This window comes from Pseudoliparis swirei, chromosome 12, assembly GCF_029220125.1.
Source record: "Pseudoliparis swirei isolate HS2019 ecotype Mariana Trench chromosome 12, NWPU_hadal_v1, whole genome shotgun sequence".
In the NCBI taxonomy this organism is placed as follows: domain Eukaryota; kingdom Metazoa; phylum Chordata; class Actinopteri; order Perciformes; family Liparidae; genus Pseudoliparis; species Pseudoliparis swirei.
In genome coordinates, this window is record NC_079399.1 from 19,588,319 (window position 1) to 19,604,551 (window position 16,233).

Sequence of the window (16,233 nt, forward strand, 5' to 3'; positions counted from 1 at the left end):
GGATGGAGCCCCGGCCTAAATCGAGTGGTGGGGAGTGTGGCAGCTGTGTCTGATTTGGCCTCGGCTGCTGGTGATTGGCAATTAGTCAGCAGCCGAGGCCACCCTTATAAATGCTCCCACTTGAGAGTGGAGGGGGGGGTGAGCAGAGGCACGTGTTTTGCGGTCTGCTCGGTGTCGTGTGCGTGCCAATAAATATGTCTTTCAACAACCCCTCTTGCGGTCTGGCGGATCCTTGGTGCTGGGGGGGGAAACCCACGGGTGGCGGCCTCAGGCCTGCTACAGTATATAATAAAATTTAAAAAAACGTAAACCCAAGTATGTACGATTACTGACCCGTGACATTATGTAAAATGAAACAAAACTTATTGCTACTATCAAACCGAGGGCCAGCAATAACACAGCCAATGTGATACGACACTCTTATCCAAAAAAGCTTAGTCTATCGTTCATCCGTTTTGCATCCAAGCGAGCCAGCGAAATCTAGCTGGACTCACTCACTCACGTCACCGTCCCGTTTCGTCTGAGGAGGAAATCTTCTCCACCACGTCGGCCAGACCTACACCCTAGCCCTGGCTGGAGTCACCAAGCCAATCCTACAGGGGCCCTGTCTCGATCTCGCGGATGAAGACCTCCACATCTGATGGAGTAAGAAACGTAAGCATTTTACCCTTGTGGTAGATTCTCATCTTTGCTGGGAACTGTAATCCAAACTCAATATCCAGTTTATGCAGTCGGGTTTTCACGCCGTCGAACATTCTCCTCTGCTGCTGAATCTCCGCGGAAAGGTCTGGAAACAACATCACACGATTCTCCTCGAACTGCAGCGTTTTCTTCTTGCGAGCAGCCTTCAGCACCCGGTCTCTGTCGGCCAGCCAGCGGAATTTCACGAGAATCGCCCGAGGAAGAGGTTTAAGGTTTGGCTTGTTAGCTTTAGCGTTAGCTGTGGCTGCTTTTGGAAGTCTGAAGGCTTGGTTGATGGAAGGTGGCGTCAGTAAATTGTCTTTACCAAGGAGGTCGGGTAACCACCTGTTGAGGAAGGACACCAGGTCACCTCCCTCTGTTTATATTTTAGATTAACAGGAATCAGTATCAACCTCTAATGATGTGTTCATTCATAGTGTAGACAGTCAGGTCCATAAATATTTGGACATTGACACCATTTTCATCCTTTTGGCTCTGTACACCACCACAATGGATTTTGAATGAAAGAATCACGATGTGTTTTAAGAGCAGACTTTCAGCTTTAATTTGAGAGTCTTTACATCCACATCAGGTGAACGGTGTAGGAATTACAACACATTATATATGTGGACCCTCCTTTTAAAGGGATCTAAAGTAATTGGACAAACTAACAATCATCATTGTAATTGTCAATTTTAATACTTGGTTGCAAATTCTGCCCATCGAGAGGTATGATCGTGATACTTCCATATGTCGCTCCTTCCTTTCTCTGTGTGGCCTGACCTTTACTCTCCAGCCCTCATCCTACCCCATCGAACTGATTACCAACCTCTCGGAGAGGGTACACAAATGGGCTACCGCAGAGTGGGACCATCAGGCTGCTATTTGCCACTCTTTTTCTGACTTTTCCAGAGCCTTAAGAAAGGTATTCGACCACCGAACCTCGGGCAGAGAGTCGGCCCGGGGACTTCTGACTCCCCGACAGGGGAGCAGCCGGGCAGGCAGATTATGCCATCTGCTTCCGCACCGTAGCAGCGGACAGTCAATGGAACGACCCCTCCCTCTCAGACGCCTTCTTGAGTGGTCTCTCTGAGGACATCAAGGATCAGATTGCACCTCTTAACCTACCCACAGACCATGATGAGTTGGTTCCCTTGGTTATCAGGATAGATAACCGTCTGCATGAGAGAGGAAGTGAGAGACGCCAGCCCGAGAGGAGACCTCCCGGTTTCTGGAGGAAATCTTCTCCACCACGTCGGCCAGACCTACACCCTAGCCCTGGCTGGAGTCACCAAGCCAATCCTACAGGGACCCTTGGGAGATGGGAGAAGCCCATGCAGTTGGGCCGTACTCATCTTTCCTTGAGGAGCGCCGGCTCGCCGGTAAAAGACCAGGCTCTCCATTAGGAAGAGTACTGGTGAGCCAAGCTTCTTCCTCCTCACGTTCTTATAGGCTCCTAATGCATGTTCTCTTTTCTTCCGACTGTTTCCCTGGAACTAGCGGTATTTATCCAGCTACGGTTGGTACCCCTCGAGGCTCCCCTGCTTGCCTATGCCCTAGACGGCAGTCTGCTATGTCGTGTGACTCATTGTACTCCACCTCTTAGCCACCTCATGTCAGGTAACCACTCTAAACAGTACACCTTTTATGTCATTGACTCACCTCAGTTACCCATCATTATTGGTTATCCCTGGTGACTGGAACATAACCCACACATTGATTGGCTTACAGGGTACATACTTGGTGGTGTACCCAATGTCATTCTTCGTGTCTCCGGTCTGCCTCTCATAACATGCCTTCTAGACCTTCTGGATCCCTGAGAGATGATGCAGACCTCTCTGGGGTTCCCCCCATATACCAGGACCTCATGGAGGTGTTCTGCAACTCCCGTGCCACCTGCCTTCCTTCTCACCGACACTATGACTGCTCTATCGACCTCCTCGTCGGGGCCTTCCCCCTCCCCAAGGGACACCTCTACTCTCTATCTGCCCCTGGAGACAAAGGCGATGAGCAGGTCCATCAAGGACTACATGGACGCTGGTATTATTCGCCCTTCCTCATCTCCAGCAGGAGCTGGTTTCTTTTTTGTGAGCAAGAAGAACAAGTTACTCCGCCCCTACATCGACTAACGAGGTCTTAACGACGTCACTGTTAAGACTAGGTACCCTCTGCCACTCATTTCCTCTGCTTTCGAACTATTGCAAGGAGCCACCATCTTCACTAAGCTCGATCTAAGAAACGCTTATCTTGTCAGAATCAGGGAGGGGGACGAATGGAACACAGCCCTCAATACCCCCAGTGGCCACTGAGTACCTTGTCGTGCCGTTCGGCTTCACTAATTCCCCAGCTGTGTTTCAGTCCCTGGTTAATGATGTCCTAAGGGATATGTTGAATGAATTTTTATTTGTCTACCTTGATGACATTTTGTCCCCAGCAGAAAGGAACTATGACGTGGGCAACCGTGAGCTGTTGCCTCTCAAACTGGCGCTGGAGGAGTGGAGACACTGGAGGGGGCTGGAGAACCTTTTCTAGCATGGACCGACCACAAGAACCTGGAGTACATCAGAACAGTGAAGAGGCTGAACTCCAGACAGGCCAGGTGGGCATTGTTCTTTAATCGCTTTGACGTCACCTTATCCTATCGTCCAGGTTCTAGGAACGTGAAACCGGCTGCCCTCTCCCGCCAGTTCCAGTCTGAGGATGCCCCCAAGGACCCAACTTCCTTCCTCCCTCCTTCCTTCCTGTGTGATAGGTGCGATGACCTGGGGCATCGAGAGTGAGGTTAGACGAGCTAGCAACGGGGTACAGCCTCCCAACAGCTGCCCCCCTAACCGCCTCTTCGGCTCCGCAAGTCTCCGTCCCTGAGTCCTGCAGTGGGGACATTCCTGCAGACTCAGCTGCCATCCAGGGGTGAGGCGTAAAGTTAGCTTTCTCTGGCAGCGGTTCTAGTGGCCATCACTAGAGAAGGACATAGGCGAGTTTGTGGCCGCCTGTCAGGTCTGTGCCCGGAATAAGACTTCCTGCCAGTGACCATCGGGGCTACTACACCCTCTTCCAATGCCTCGACGGCCTTGGTCACACATCTCCCTGGACTTCGTCACCGGCCTGCCCCTGTCCGAAGGTCACTCTGTCATTCTCACCATTGTGGACCGGTTCTCCAAGATGGCTCAATTTGTTCCCGTGCCCAAACTCCCCTCTGCCAAACAGACTCCAGAGATTATGCTCTACCAGGTGTTTTGCCTTCATGGTCTTCCACAGGATGTAGTCTCCGACCAGGGGCTCCAGTTTGTGGCCGGGTTCTGCAGTGGTCTCTGTAGATGTTTATATTTTCATGCAACCCTCCAGCAAAAATTATTTCCTCTTGAGGGACAAAGATATTCATAACTAACTTTGTGTGTTCTCTTGAATCTAAAGCTAATTTAGTTTCAAACTAGTGATCTACTACATCAGGTTGCAGCATTTAAAATGTAAGTTCTGACTTTAACTATGGCTGTATTTTCAGCCTAACATTTAGACATTTGAATTTAACCTACTTTATTTCCTTGGTGTCTGGCAATTCTCCCCTTTTAGTCTTGTTTTAACGTCTGCAAAAACACGGTGAGGTCTCAGTGCCTTTGGTTAACACAATGCGTCCGATGGAAAAAGATGAGTTATCGCCTTGGCTTCTTTTTCATGGCATGAAGAAGGAATCTGCTGGGGAAAGTTATTATTAGGGTCCTCGTCAACTTCGTCATAGAGGAACCTATTGTTTTTCAAATGATTATTATTAGGGTCCTCGCTACGACTTCGTCGTAGAGGAACCTATTGTATTTCAAGGAATTATTATTTTCTCTAAGGAATGTTGCCCTTTTGAGGCCTTTACCATATTCCAATAGTTGTTTAATTTGACATGCATATCAGGACTGGCGAAAATCCCGATATTTTCAGGGTCTCGCATTTGTGTATATAGAAATCTTTCTCTATCGCCCCCTTGAGTTAAAAAGCTAATACTTTTTTTCAAGATTAACCGATTGACTTGAAATTTGATATCCAGGTTCACCTGGACCTGCTCTACTAATAAGTTAATGGTGGCCATCAAATGTGCCTACTTAGATTTTCCGCCATTTTGAATTTTGTAAATGTTAAGAATATAAAATACATACATAGTACCCCATGTCCCTCACTTTGCATTAAGGCCCCGAAGGACCATACCTTGTGTCCTTCTATGGCAGTAAGGCCCTGACCAGAGAGAACAGCACATACTCATGCTCACCCACATGCTTTGGAACATACTGACATTGCCGCATAAGAAGCACAGACAGGTACAAACACTTCTTGACCTCGGCCAGAAGATGACACATCCACACAGGGAGGATAATTAGGCACGCTGGGGAGTACTATGCACAACACCCCCATCCACACCGGGAGGACCACTAGGAACTCTGTGCAACCCTTGGCTCTGACCTCACCTTGACCGCCCAGTCGTAGAATTGAGATTTAATAAGAGCCGTACCTGTCACCGTCAAAGAACTTGTTTATGTAAGCAACAGATAGTTTCAATGCCTTTTAGTTTCTATTATATTTAAGAAACCAACACCTCAATAGTAGAAACTGCACAGCTCCTGCTTTAGATGGAGACAAACATACACACACACTGATTAAGACGATGGCGAGAAGATCGTGAGCCAAGAGGGTGGGACCACCCTGAGCTCCATCAGAAGGTGTTCAAAATCTAAACCAGGAACACCTCCATCTGTTTTAACCAACCAGTGCTGCTGTCGTGAGCCAAGAGGGTGGGACCACCCTGAGCTCCAACGATGAGACGGACAAAGTTTAAACCGAGTGACGTCTCCATCTATATTATCCAATCACGCTTGCTCTTAAAGATTATAAAGTCATATTCTCCTTGAGAACTTCAGTCTGTTATCGAACGATGCTTTTAGCTGACTTCATCCAGGCCCGTGCTGCACGTTAAATATTTTGTGTCTTTGGAATTTTTGTTCTACTACACTTGATCCACTTTGTTTTGAATTTTACTTTGCCGTCCTGGTCATCTTTTCCCAACCTTCGACATAAACAAAAATATGTGTAACTTTTTTCCAAAACGCTTTGTCTGATTCATTGGAAAATGTCTGGGGTCCATTACTGGTTCAATGTCATCATAACTAGTGAAAATGTTGTTGATATCTTATTGTGTTCCGAGGATATGGACCAATGGACATTTAAGGGGTGTGGCCTGATATTTGAAGTCATACAACTTCTAAATTGTTTGTCCTATCCTCACCAAATTGCTAGCCTATGTCAATATGGCATCCCTTAACATTTCCTATTTTTGTCATAATATTTGAACATTAGGGGGCACTGCAATAAATCCCTCTATCTGCACTTTTTGCCTTTTTTAAGCCTTTTTTCATGTTTTGGGCAGTTGTAAAACTCCTCCTAGAGCTTACACCCGATTCATTCCAAACTTGCCCATTATGATCTTGAGACCTTTGCCGTGAAAAATATTTGAAAGATTTAAAAAATATTAAACTGTGTGTGTTTGCCAGACCGGCAAAGAAACGCCACTGGCCATGACAATGCAAGTTGATGTAACTCGGCCATACATTATGTAATCTGCTCCATATTCCTCGTTTGTCATAACATACTGACCCTGAAGACATCCACCACCGAGTGGCCAAAGCAATTACGTTCTCAGCCAACACCCCCGACGTGCGAAGGAGGAGCGAGGACCCGTTCATCGCTGCTTGCAGCTTTAATTATCATTATTATTGCCATTAAAATACATTAGTGTGTGGGGGGGGGGGGTGTTGGACTTGGATTTGGGCAAATGTATGAATTTATAATCTCAGAGAATATTCATGTTTTTTCACTTTAAACTTGGAATTTCAGGGGTTTTTTCCAGAATATTTGACCCCCCCCCCATCCACAAACTTCATATTTTGTGTGTATATACTTTGATGACATGAGAGGAGGTGGCATCAATGGGAGATATATCCCCTCCCAGTGGTTGCAGCAGAGACTAATAAACTCCAATCCCCATAGTTAGCAGGGCAGGCGGTGGTCTGTTTGTTATGATTCAGCTGGCCGGTCAGCGCTGTGTGGCAGCCGAGAGCAGTCTGATCTCGGCAGGACTTTTAAAAATGCTCCGCCGGCTCTGACGTCTCCGTAGCGATTAACATTAGATATAATAATTGGGATTTGGGGGATCTAACGAGCACAAATAGTTTATTTATTCCCAGATAAGATTAAATCAGTTTGACTGAGGGTTAAGATTCTTAACTTAATATTTTAATCAAACTTTAATGTTGAACTATAGCGTTGTCTTTACTTTTGACTGAATTGTTTACAATGACACATATATACATATATATATCACACACACACAATTCAAAATAAAATTAATTATATATAAAGGCTAATGAAAAAACAGGGTTGTCATTTTTATTTTTTAAATGTACAGTAACAATTTCAGCTGAACATGAGCCGACAAACTACGAAGAAAAATAACCCAGAGGTGATTCATTATAAAGTCTAGCAGTTGTCAGGAATGTTCTTCTATGAGATGAGAGAAAGTTTATAAAACCAAAAACAATGACCTCACTGAGGCTAAAAAAAACCTCCACAGAACCAAATTATCAGTCAGGTGATAAAAGCTTTTTAACATACACACAACATGTTACCTGATTTTGATCATGACATATATATTAGTGCAGCTTTGAAGAAACATTTGAGTACAGTTATTGCTATTCTGAGTGTAGCCTTCACCCATTTTCTTCTCTCCAGTGCACCTTCTTGCCTCAGCCTTGATGAGAGCAGATGAAGAGCAAGGACTTTTTTTCTCAACAGCTGTTACTGAGTTTCAGGCCATGGTCAAACAGCTCCTCCAACATTATAGGAAAGTAATATTTATCAGCAGTACGTGTGTGTGTGTTTAGAGTGTGTGGGAGCTTGTGTGAGCTCTGCAAGCCTTGTGGTTAAAGCAACAGTGTTGAGGGGTCAGCTCAGCGTTGTGGAAAGGAACGCATCTTTGGTAATTAGCACTCCCGCAAAGAGCCCAGCATATGTGTCCAACCACGCCTACACGCAACAGCATAGCTCACACGCGTGTAATACTGTAAGGTCTCTCATTGACTATAAATTAGAACTAAAATCTTCACACCAAGACTATTTTTTAAATCTGGAAACTCCTCAAAGTGGGTATTCTTCATATTTTTCTAATATCGAATTTACACATACAGAACAAGCTCTTTAAAAGAATGCACTATGTAATTTGGTTTAGATTTTAATATTTAAACTTTTCACTGAGATATCATCTCAGGAAGGCAGTTTGGCTGACAGAATTTAGCTTATTTGTTACTTCATTGATAGAGCTATTCATAGGAGTTCAGAGATTTACTCGAGACAGAGAATTCACCCATGTGCATTCATTGAGGAATTGTTTCAAGACAAGTTTGTGGATATTTAATGCAACACAACTTTATTCTAAAATGCATCAAGTGAGCACACTATAAACTAAACCTATAACGGTCTGATCATTAGATTTTGACATGACACAAAAGCCAATAATGCAGAACTCAATGTAATTGATACTGCGCTATGGTGGAAATACTGAATTTATATTAACTAGTTATAAAACCATCCAATAACCATCTAGATTTTGTTCAGTTAGATGACCTTGTTCAATGCGCATAACTTAACAGTTAGGACAAGTTCCTAAGTTAGCTTGTAAAACCACCATGTCTCTTTTTCAAATGTGTAAAATATTGTTTGGCTATTCAGTGAAAAGGCCTTTAAAAAAGAAAAAAGAAAAAAAAGACAACGAACATCTATTATAGATTATCCTCTGGATGAAACGTCTATCTTTCTGGGACAGTGTTTTGATTACAGTTGACTTAGTTATGTTCTAGCGGAAGCAATAGTAGTATATCTTGTTTGCTTACTCAGTACAAAAAGAGGTGTAGAAACGATACTTTGTGGTTTTACAGGGAGGGTACTTGTGGCAGTGGGGTGTGTTTACGCTTGGCTGTAGAGTGGGTGGACTGGGGTGGTGGTTCAGGGAACAGTGTCTGATTGCCTTCAGGTGGGGCTGATTGGTGATCAGCCCAGCTGAGGACAATCAGTGTGTTTTTTGTGTATCGGAGTCTGGATCCTTAAAGGAGCAGTGGGAACTAAGGAGCGGGAGTGGAGAGCAGAGGCACAGTCTGCAACAGCAAGAATAAATAATATTCCCAAATATCCATACTCGTATGCCTATCCTTCGGTGCTTGGGGGAAGAAACCCACTGGTGACAGCAACGAACGTGTCACAGTACTAATTCTTGGCTCGGCACAGTAACTTCCTTCCTTTTTGCGTCATTCATAATTACCATATGTATGAGGGTGGTATTGATCTTCCTATCCAACTCTCTGCATAGCATTGGACAATGAAGAAGAATGTAGTACGATCAACCCTTGCACCTTTTAGAAGTATTAATTCACAGACAAATCCAAAGAAATGTAACAGAAGAACAGAAGGGTGTTATTGGCATCTTAGTCCAGCAAAGAAAGAGACACTATCAGGATCCCATGTTGGCGTTTGGTAAACAAGGAAAACAACTTTTATCGGGTGCAACACTCCCCCCTCTTCTCTGGATATTAGATGGATTGCCAGTGGCTCTGATGGATAAATTCAGCCAATGGTCCATCCTGGATCCACACACACCTTGACACCTGTGCTGTAAAACAGTGTCCACACAGGGAAAGGATTCATACATAGGCTAATTCTTCTGTATATCTGTCATTTCTAGAAGCTGTGAAGGTACAAGTGCTCTTTAGAGAAGGGCACCCACTGTGGACTTTCCATAAATACATCAATTTGAATTTAGTAAAAAACACACTATCCCTTTCCTCAAATGTTGGGTGCGATTCATACAACACTTTCTATGGTTCATTATTGGTTCAACCTCAACAATCTTTAAAAGCTTGTTTATATCATTGTGTTCATATGATATGGACCAATGAATTTCTAAGGGGTGTGGCCAAATATCTTAAAACACAACTTCCAAATCCCTTGGCTTTTTTTCATCAAATTGCAAGCATATGTCCACATAGCATCCCTAAGCGTACCCAATTTCTTTCAGAATATTTAAACATTAGGGCATACTGCAGCCATTGCCCAATATCTGCATTTTTTTTCTCCGAACGAAGAAACCAATGTAACATGCTCAAAATGTAACTAAACTTTGCATACACATTTACAGTCTAAGATGTAGTTACCTGAGATGATTTTAATGATTTTAAAATTGCAATTTGTCTCTATAGCACCCTCTACAAATATTAAGCTAGGCAGCGTGATTTGTTTTGTTTGTTGTTTCTTTGGCCTCCTGATGAATATCTGATATTCACTCTACTTTTAGCATCCTGAGGAAAATATCTGGCTCTTTAGCTGCTAAATGTTCCACTATGTTCACAAGCTAGTTGCAGGTCGTAATGCAAAAACAGTCTGCTCACATGTTAAAATGCTCCGCACAACTGGAGTACTGCAGTTGGCTACAATTATGTAGGTTTGACAAAGACTGAATATAAAAAGTGGATGTAGTCATTGTGACGTCACCTTTTGGTGTTTGGACTGTTGTTTTGAAGCCTCGATTTTGGTGTTTTGGCCATCGCCATCTTGGCTTTTTTCATATTAACCCAGCCTCAATCCTCTTTATGGAGTCCCAGTGTTCAACCGTCATGTCTGTGTCTATAATGTTACTTATACATAATTAAGCAATTTGAGAAGTACTCCTAAACCTGCATTTATAGCCGTTTAATACAGCAAACAGAAGTGGTTGGAAAATGTGAAACTGTTGGGACAGTACTGCTATTTAATCTTTAGGCAGATTACCAAACACCCCCTCCTCTCTCCAGTGGCAGTGTGGGTAATGCGGTATGACAGGATGGCCATCTGACGCACACAGGACAGTGACAGACTGCCCGTCCAGCTCTGTGGGACAGCACCTGTCAAGGTCCATAATGCTTCATAATGCTTATCTGCATCTGCCACACCTTTCTCTTCCTATCTCTGTCAGAGGATAAAAGGATCAGTGAGCAAATGTGAGGGACATCCAGTGAAAGCACAAAAAAACTGACGTTTTTGCGGTGAGGTAAAGAGTGGGAATCCAGCTTACCGGGAAGCATTCAGATAGCATTAGAGTTGAGAGACAAACTGGGTGAACAGGACTCAAAGAACAAAAACAAATCGACTCAGTAGCTCTTAAAAGGGACAGTGGGTCGGGTGTGTTGGCATCTAATGGAACTTGGTACCCCTCTGCTGACAAACAAAGATGGAGACGACCAAAATCCAAAACGGCGAGAGGGAAAACTGCCAAACTGGAGGCTTCAAAACGGCAGTCCAAAAAGCTAATGTGTTTCCACTTATGCAAGTTTAGAATTTGTAGAGTTTGGCTATAACGGAAACCTAACCAAATCTCAGGCATCTGTGTCACATGGTAGAAAACCTCAGGCCTGGAATAACTACAGCCCTCCTGTGTACCATGTTAGGGACGTCCAACGGATGTTGACTCTGCTTCCTACATTCAGTTATGAAAAACTGGTCTCAGTCCCGATCTGCGCTAGGCCAGTTCGCCTGCAGAAAGTAAGCAATATGCATCATTGAGCTTTCGGTCCCACATAGAGCGAGTTTGAACAGTCTCCCTCGCTGTGAATGGTGTGGGGAAGCAAAGTTCCTACAGACAAACCTTGGGTTCCAGACCGCTGAGCGCAGCGTGCTGGATCCGCAGGACTGGAGCTCCGTGTCATCTTGCATCTTTAAGAGGTGAGCTGGATTGCTTGGGAGGATTTCGGGTGGAGGAAGAGAACAGAAACCGAGGGAAGTGAAAAAGGTTGACGTACGGGAAGGACGGAGGTGCGAGAGGGGGAGCTAATCTAAATACATCACCGCCAGTCTGCACACACATTATGCAATCAGTATGCGCCGGGTTTAATTATGATGAAATCCACGGCAGTGATGTGGACAGCATCCAGGTGCATGCTGGGTAGACAAGCTGTCACCAATCTGTCAGGGCTGCCTGTACTACGGCTCGGACTGACAAACACTCGCTCACCTGCACACACCGGCCGATGTGGACCAAAAAGCTGACGCACAATCCACATCTCGGTAAATATTCAGTTATAAGTCAAAGCAACAAGTGAGACATCACAGATATCATTTCATATAACATGTTTAATCAAAACAAGTGCCGCTTTGAGTCCAACAATATAATCGTGCTATTTTCAACAGTTTTACTACTCATCATTGGAGGGCACAAATCAAAAGTATTGGTTTCCCTTTGGCTCTGACTGTGGGTTTTACAATTCTCAACCAATGAAAATGTTATAAAATACAATAAATCCATCCGTTTCTCAAACTGACAGTGAACTCTCATAGCTCCTTCTGGAAACACAGCAGTGATGAGGCAATTTCATCTGACTGAGTCTTCTCTGCAGTTTCATAATGAACAAAGACGCATGATTCTGACACTTCAACAGCCTTCTCCACGAGAGATTCAACTCTGCTGGTCGGGGACGGCTGCTTGTTGTGGTAGGGGCCCATGGTGGGAGAGGCCCATCGTGGGACCTCCCCATGCACATTGCGAGCGCCAGCATTAGGTCAGATTGGAATGAGGCTACTCTTATAACAATCAACTGTGTCGACACCGAAACTACAAGATTGGACCATGTTTGATTCAAGAAAAATATACATATTTCAGCCCAGCAGGAAGAAAGGGCTGCAGGGGTGACATTTTTGCTGGCCAATATTGGAAGTTATCATCCCATGCTAGTTATCATCCCTCAATAAAAAACAGTTCTATTTATTTCATTGGATTTAGTATTATTGCAAATAATGAGCTCTGTTGCTATGTCTTTGCTCAGCAAGATAGTCTTCACAAATGAACACCTGTGAAGAGCTTATTTCTTGTTCCTGTATCTGATTGTTTGGGTTTTCCAGCCCACAACTTTCCAGTGTGGGATTGGTCTCACCATTATAGCTACAGAAGAGTTTTACAGCAGTAAAAAAACAGAGAGACAAAGAAAGTGAGTCACTGGTGAGGTAAAATATTGGACTGATGATGTTGCATTCCATTTGCTAGATATTTGCTCGAAAAATGGGCAACTGTTTGCTCACAACTTGGCAATGGGTCGTCAGGGTTGTATTTGCAGCTTTTGGGATGCTGCCTTATGGCTAAAGAATTCCTGGTATAAGGCAAACAAATTAAAATAAAACAGAATCTGAGCACTTAGATTTGTGTTCTGTACCATTAAGTGTGTTCTAAAGCCAGCTTCTGTTTGGCCTCATTCAATGTGTTTAAATGTTTACACAGGGTTAATACTTTTGGTGACGCCCAATGTCCCTGATGCATAAAACATATTGTATAAAATTTACAGCACTGTGTATCTACTCATAAGCACTCATGAATAATGCATTCCAAGAATAATCAAGACACGATACGAAGCATTTTATTATGACTTGCATGTTAGTATTACATATAGAGTATCCAAATTCTTCATATTGTCTGGTCACACACATTTTTTGTAGAATCATTCTTTTTTTAAAGCCCATAGTTGTAATGCATTCTAATCTCTTTTTTATAATGCATTACAATCCGTGTCATCATGCAATATGATTGCATGTAATGAAGTAAATGGGCACTAAGTGCTTTAAAGGACAAGGGTTGATACACATCTTCTTGGCCACCTTCTTTTTCCCATGTCCTTCAGTCACGATTGGCGGTTCAATCCCCGGCCCCACTAGCCCATGTAGATGCATCCTTGGGCAAGACAATTAACCCCAAAATTGCTCTACGTTGTGGGTGAATGTTAGTTACTGCTGATGTGCTGGTGGAACCATAGCCCCTTCCATCAGGTGGTGAATGATGTCATGTAGCGTTACCACGCTTTGAGTGGTCGGAAGACGAGAAAAGATCTATGCAAGTACAGGTCCATGTTATAACACAATGTAAAAGCACAATGACTGGAAGCACATTTTTGATTTTAAAATACTTTATTTCATAAACAATATCTAAATTCACCTCGGTCGGTCACATAGACAGTAAGGATAGAAAATGCTTGAATTAGATTAAGAGAAAACAACAAGATGTGGGCATTCCTATCTGCTATCCTTGAGTGGTAGCTGAGAAAGTGAGCTCCCTGTGTGAAGACAATGGTGAAGATCTAAAGAGTAGTCTGGTGGTTAGAAAACTGTGCTACACATGGAAGATGCAGGTTTCAAGCTCCCGCATAGCTGATGTGTCCCAGAGCAAGACACTGAATTAATTTCAGCTGCAGGGATGATGACCTGTATATGGAACGGAGAAACTTTTTTCTGGAGAATCATGACACGGTAGTATACATAAATGTAATCAGACCCACATTATATATATATATATATATATTAGTGGGGAAGTGATATCGAGAGCAATAAAGTCTGCGTAAGGAGGGAGGTGGTGGTGTATGGCCAACACAAAGTCAACGTGGACTCATTTTGAAGATAAGGACTTAATTAAACTTATGTAATGTTACGTAACATATTTCACTTCACAGATACTATATTTTGTAACGTTGACATGTTGAAAGTTATTTACGTTACACAACAGTACACAAGTTATGTCACGTATTATTATACAACTTGTGTTACGTAACATTATGTCTTGTAGGTCTAAAATAACTGGACTTTTAACCCAGAAGTCCCGCGTGGAACCGAACGTCAACATTGCTTTAGTTTAAGTTACGTAACCCAGTTTACATAGTCAGGTTACTTACATATAGCCTCCTCAACTATGCAACTACCATACCTTTAAATAAAACCTAACCAAGTCAATTTGTTGTCTTTAGACAGTTTAAACATCCATGTTCACATGAACATTTAAACTGTCTCTAGAGGGGTATGTAGAGCGTTGGGCCGCTGACCGAGCTGCCATCTATGAGTGGTGAGGGAGAAGAAGCTCCATCTGTGTCCTCCATCATTTCTGCTACAGTTGCTTTGATTAAAATCACAGGGAATTACGGATCCATGCTCGAGAGCTTTTTCAATCTTTCTGCTTTCTTCTGTACTCGTGCTGTCTCATCACGGTGCAATTATATTTTGGAAAATAATATTTTGTTTAAGATTGAGCCCAGAGGCAAGCCATTGGAATCTCAAATAGACAGAAATGAATGAATAAAACATATCGGTCCATGGTGTAAATCAAGCTAGAAAGGATTCACATTGTGTCCCCGTCCTCAAACGGACATGGACGGTTCTTTACATGTTGGAAGACCTTCACCGTTGTGGCTAGACTCGGAAATTACCTATAATATATAGCCAAATATTGCGAATACTGTGCAAGATTAAATATCTTATCTGCGCTGCTTCTACTATAAAAGCTCGGACAGGAGTAGAGTTTTTAGAAAAGTTTCCCACAATAGAACGACACCAAGTACAACACTAAGAAGGCATTTGCCGTATAGAATACCGGTTTACTGTAGATCATAATTCAATTGGAAATGCCTTTTTTTAAAGAATACACCAAAATGAACAAGTCACAAAAGCCATAATGTTAGAAAGACCAACCCACAGGCCATGGATAGTGTGTGCCATCCCAGGGGGAGGGGAGAATTGAGAACAGGCTGCTCTGTCACCACCCTCCTTTATCCAGAGCGTTCTCTCTTCTGTACAGTGATATCCGTCCGTCCCATCTGCCCCTCGTGTTTCGAACTGGAAGCTATGGATTGATGCGGCCTCGAGGGGAGGAGGGATGACTGAGGGTCGGGGAGCTGTGCTGGACACAGTGCTCCACCATGCTGTGCCTGAGACAAACTGTGCAAACGCTACTGTGCTCATCTGACCTCCGGGGCTACCGGTGCTGCTACCGTGCAGTAAGTATACGGTACCAATCCGGAGGAGGCTGTGTGTGTGTGTGGGTGTGTTTTACAAACGTTGGCCAGGCAGTGATTAACTTGGGTTTTCCAGTCCAACTGTAAACAGGACTTTTAGTCTTCGGTATACTGACTAAGCAGAAAAGAAGCTTCAAACCCTCCCCCCCCCCCCATTCAGTTCATTGTTTGGCTTCACAGCAAAAAGAAAAGTTAATTGTCTTTACTTTGAAATAACACAATTCCAGAAAGGGGACAGTGGCAGTCCGTGTATCCCGGAGGCTTCTTTCTCTCTCTCCAGTTGCTGATAAATCAGTTATGAGGTAACCAAGGAGTAGATCATACTGGAAAACAAGAAGAAGAAACAGGAAACGGTCAGTGAGTCGACACTGGCAGGCAGGATGTGATAAAGTGAGGATGAACAATAATCCGTTGGCCTGCTAGGATCATTTGCATAAAGCTTTATTGCTCTGTGTGTGTGTTGTGCGTTTAAACATTTCATTGATCCATAGTTAGTGTTTCTGATGATTCTTCTACATACTGCTGTCTCATCTGCTCCCAGATTTCATGGCAAGTCTGTTTGTTCTTGTATGAGAGAGGCTCAGAACTGGACTTATTTATCTTCGTTGCTGACAGCAAACTTTATGTGTGACGTCCCTTTGAAGCTTTTTCTTTCGTGATCTGCATAATTCAGTGC

At 43.5% G+C, this 16,233-nt stretch overlaps 1 protein-coding gene across 5 annotated transcripts in view; it reads right to left on the bottom strand.

The window, feature by feature from the left end:
• Positions 1 to 13,240: 13,240 nt before the first annotated feature.
• Positions 13,241 to 16,233, bottom strand: part of cnih3 (cornichon family AMPA receptor auxiliary protein 3) — a 155,871-nt gene continuing 152,878 nt past the window's right edge. For 2 of the 5 annotated variants that reach the window (XM_056427778.1, XM_056427773.1), the window contains exon 10: positions 13,241 to 15,880. Coding sequence is in view for 1 of the 5 variants with exons in the window: in XM_056427777.1 (XP_056283752.1) it covers positions 15,853 to 15,880 (28 nt within the window). In the remaining 4 variants the exon portion in view is untranslated. The remainder of the gene's footprint in view (positions 15,881 to 16,233) is intronic. The other 3 variants (XM_056427777.1, XM_056427776.1, XM_056427774.1) reach the window with 2 other exon arrangements.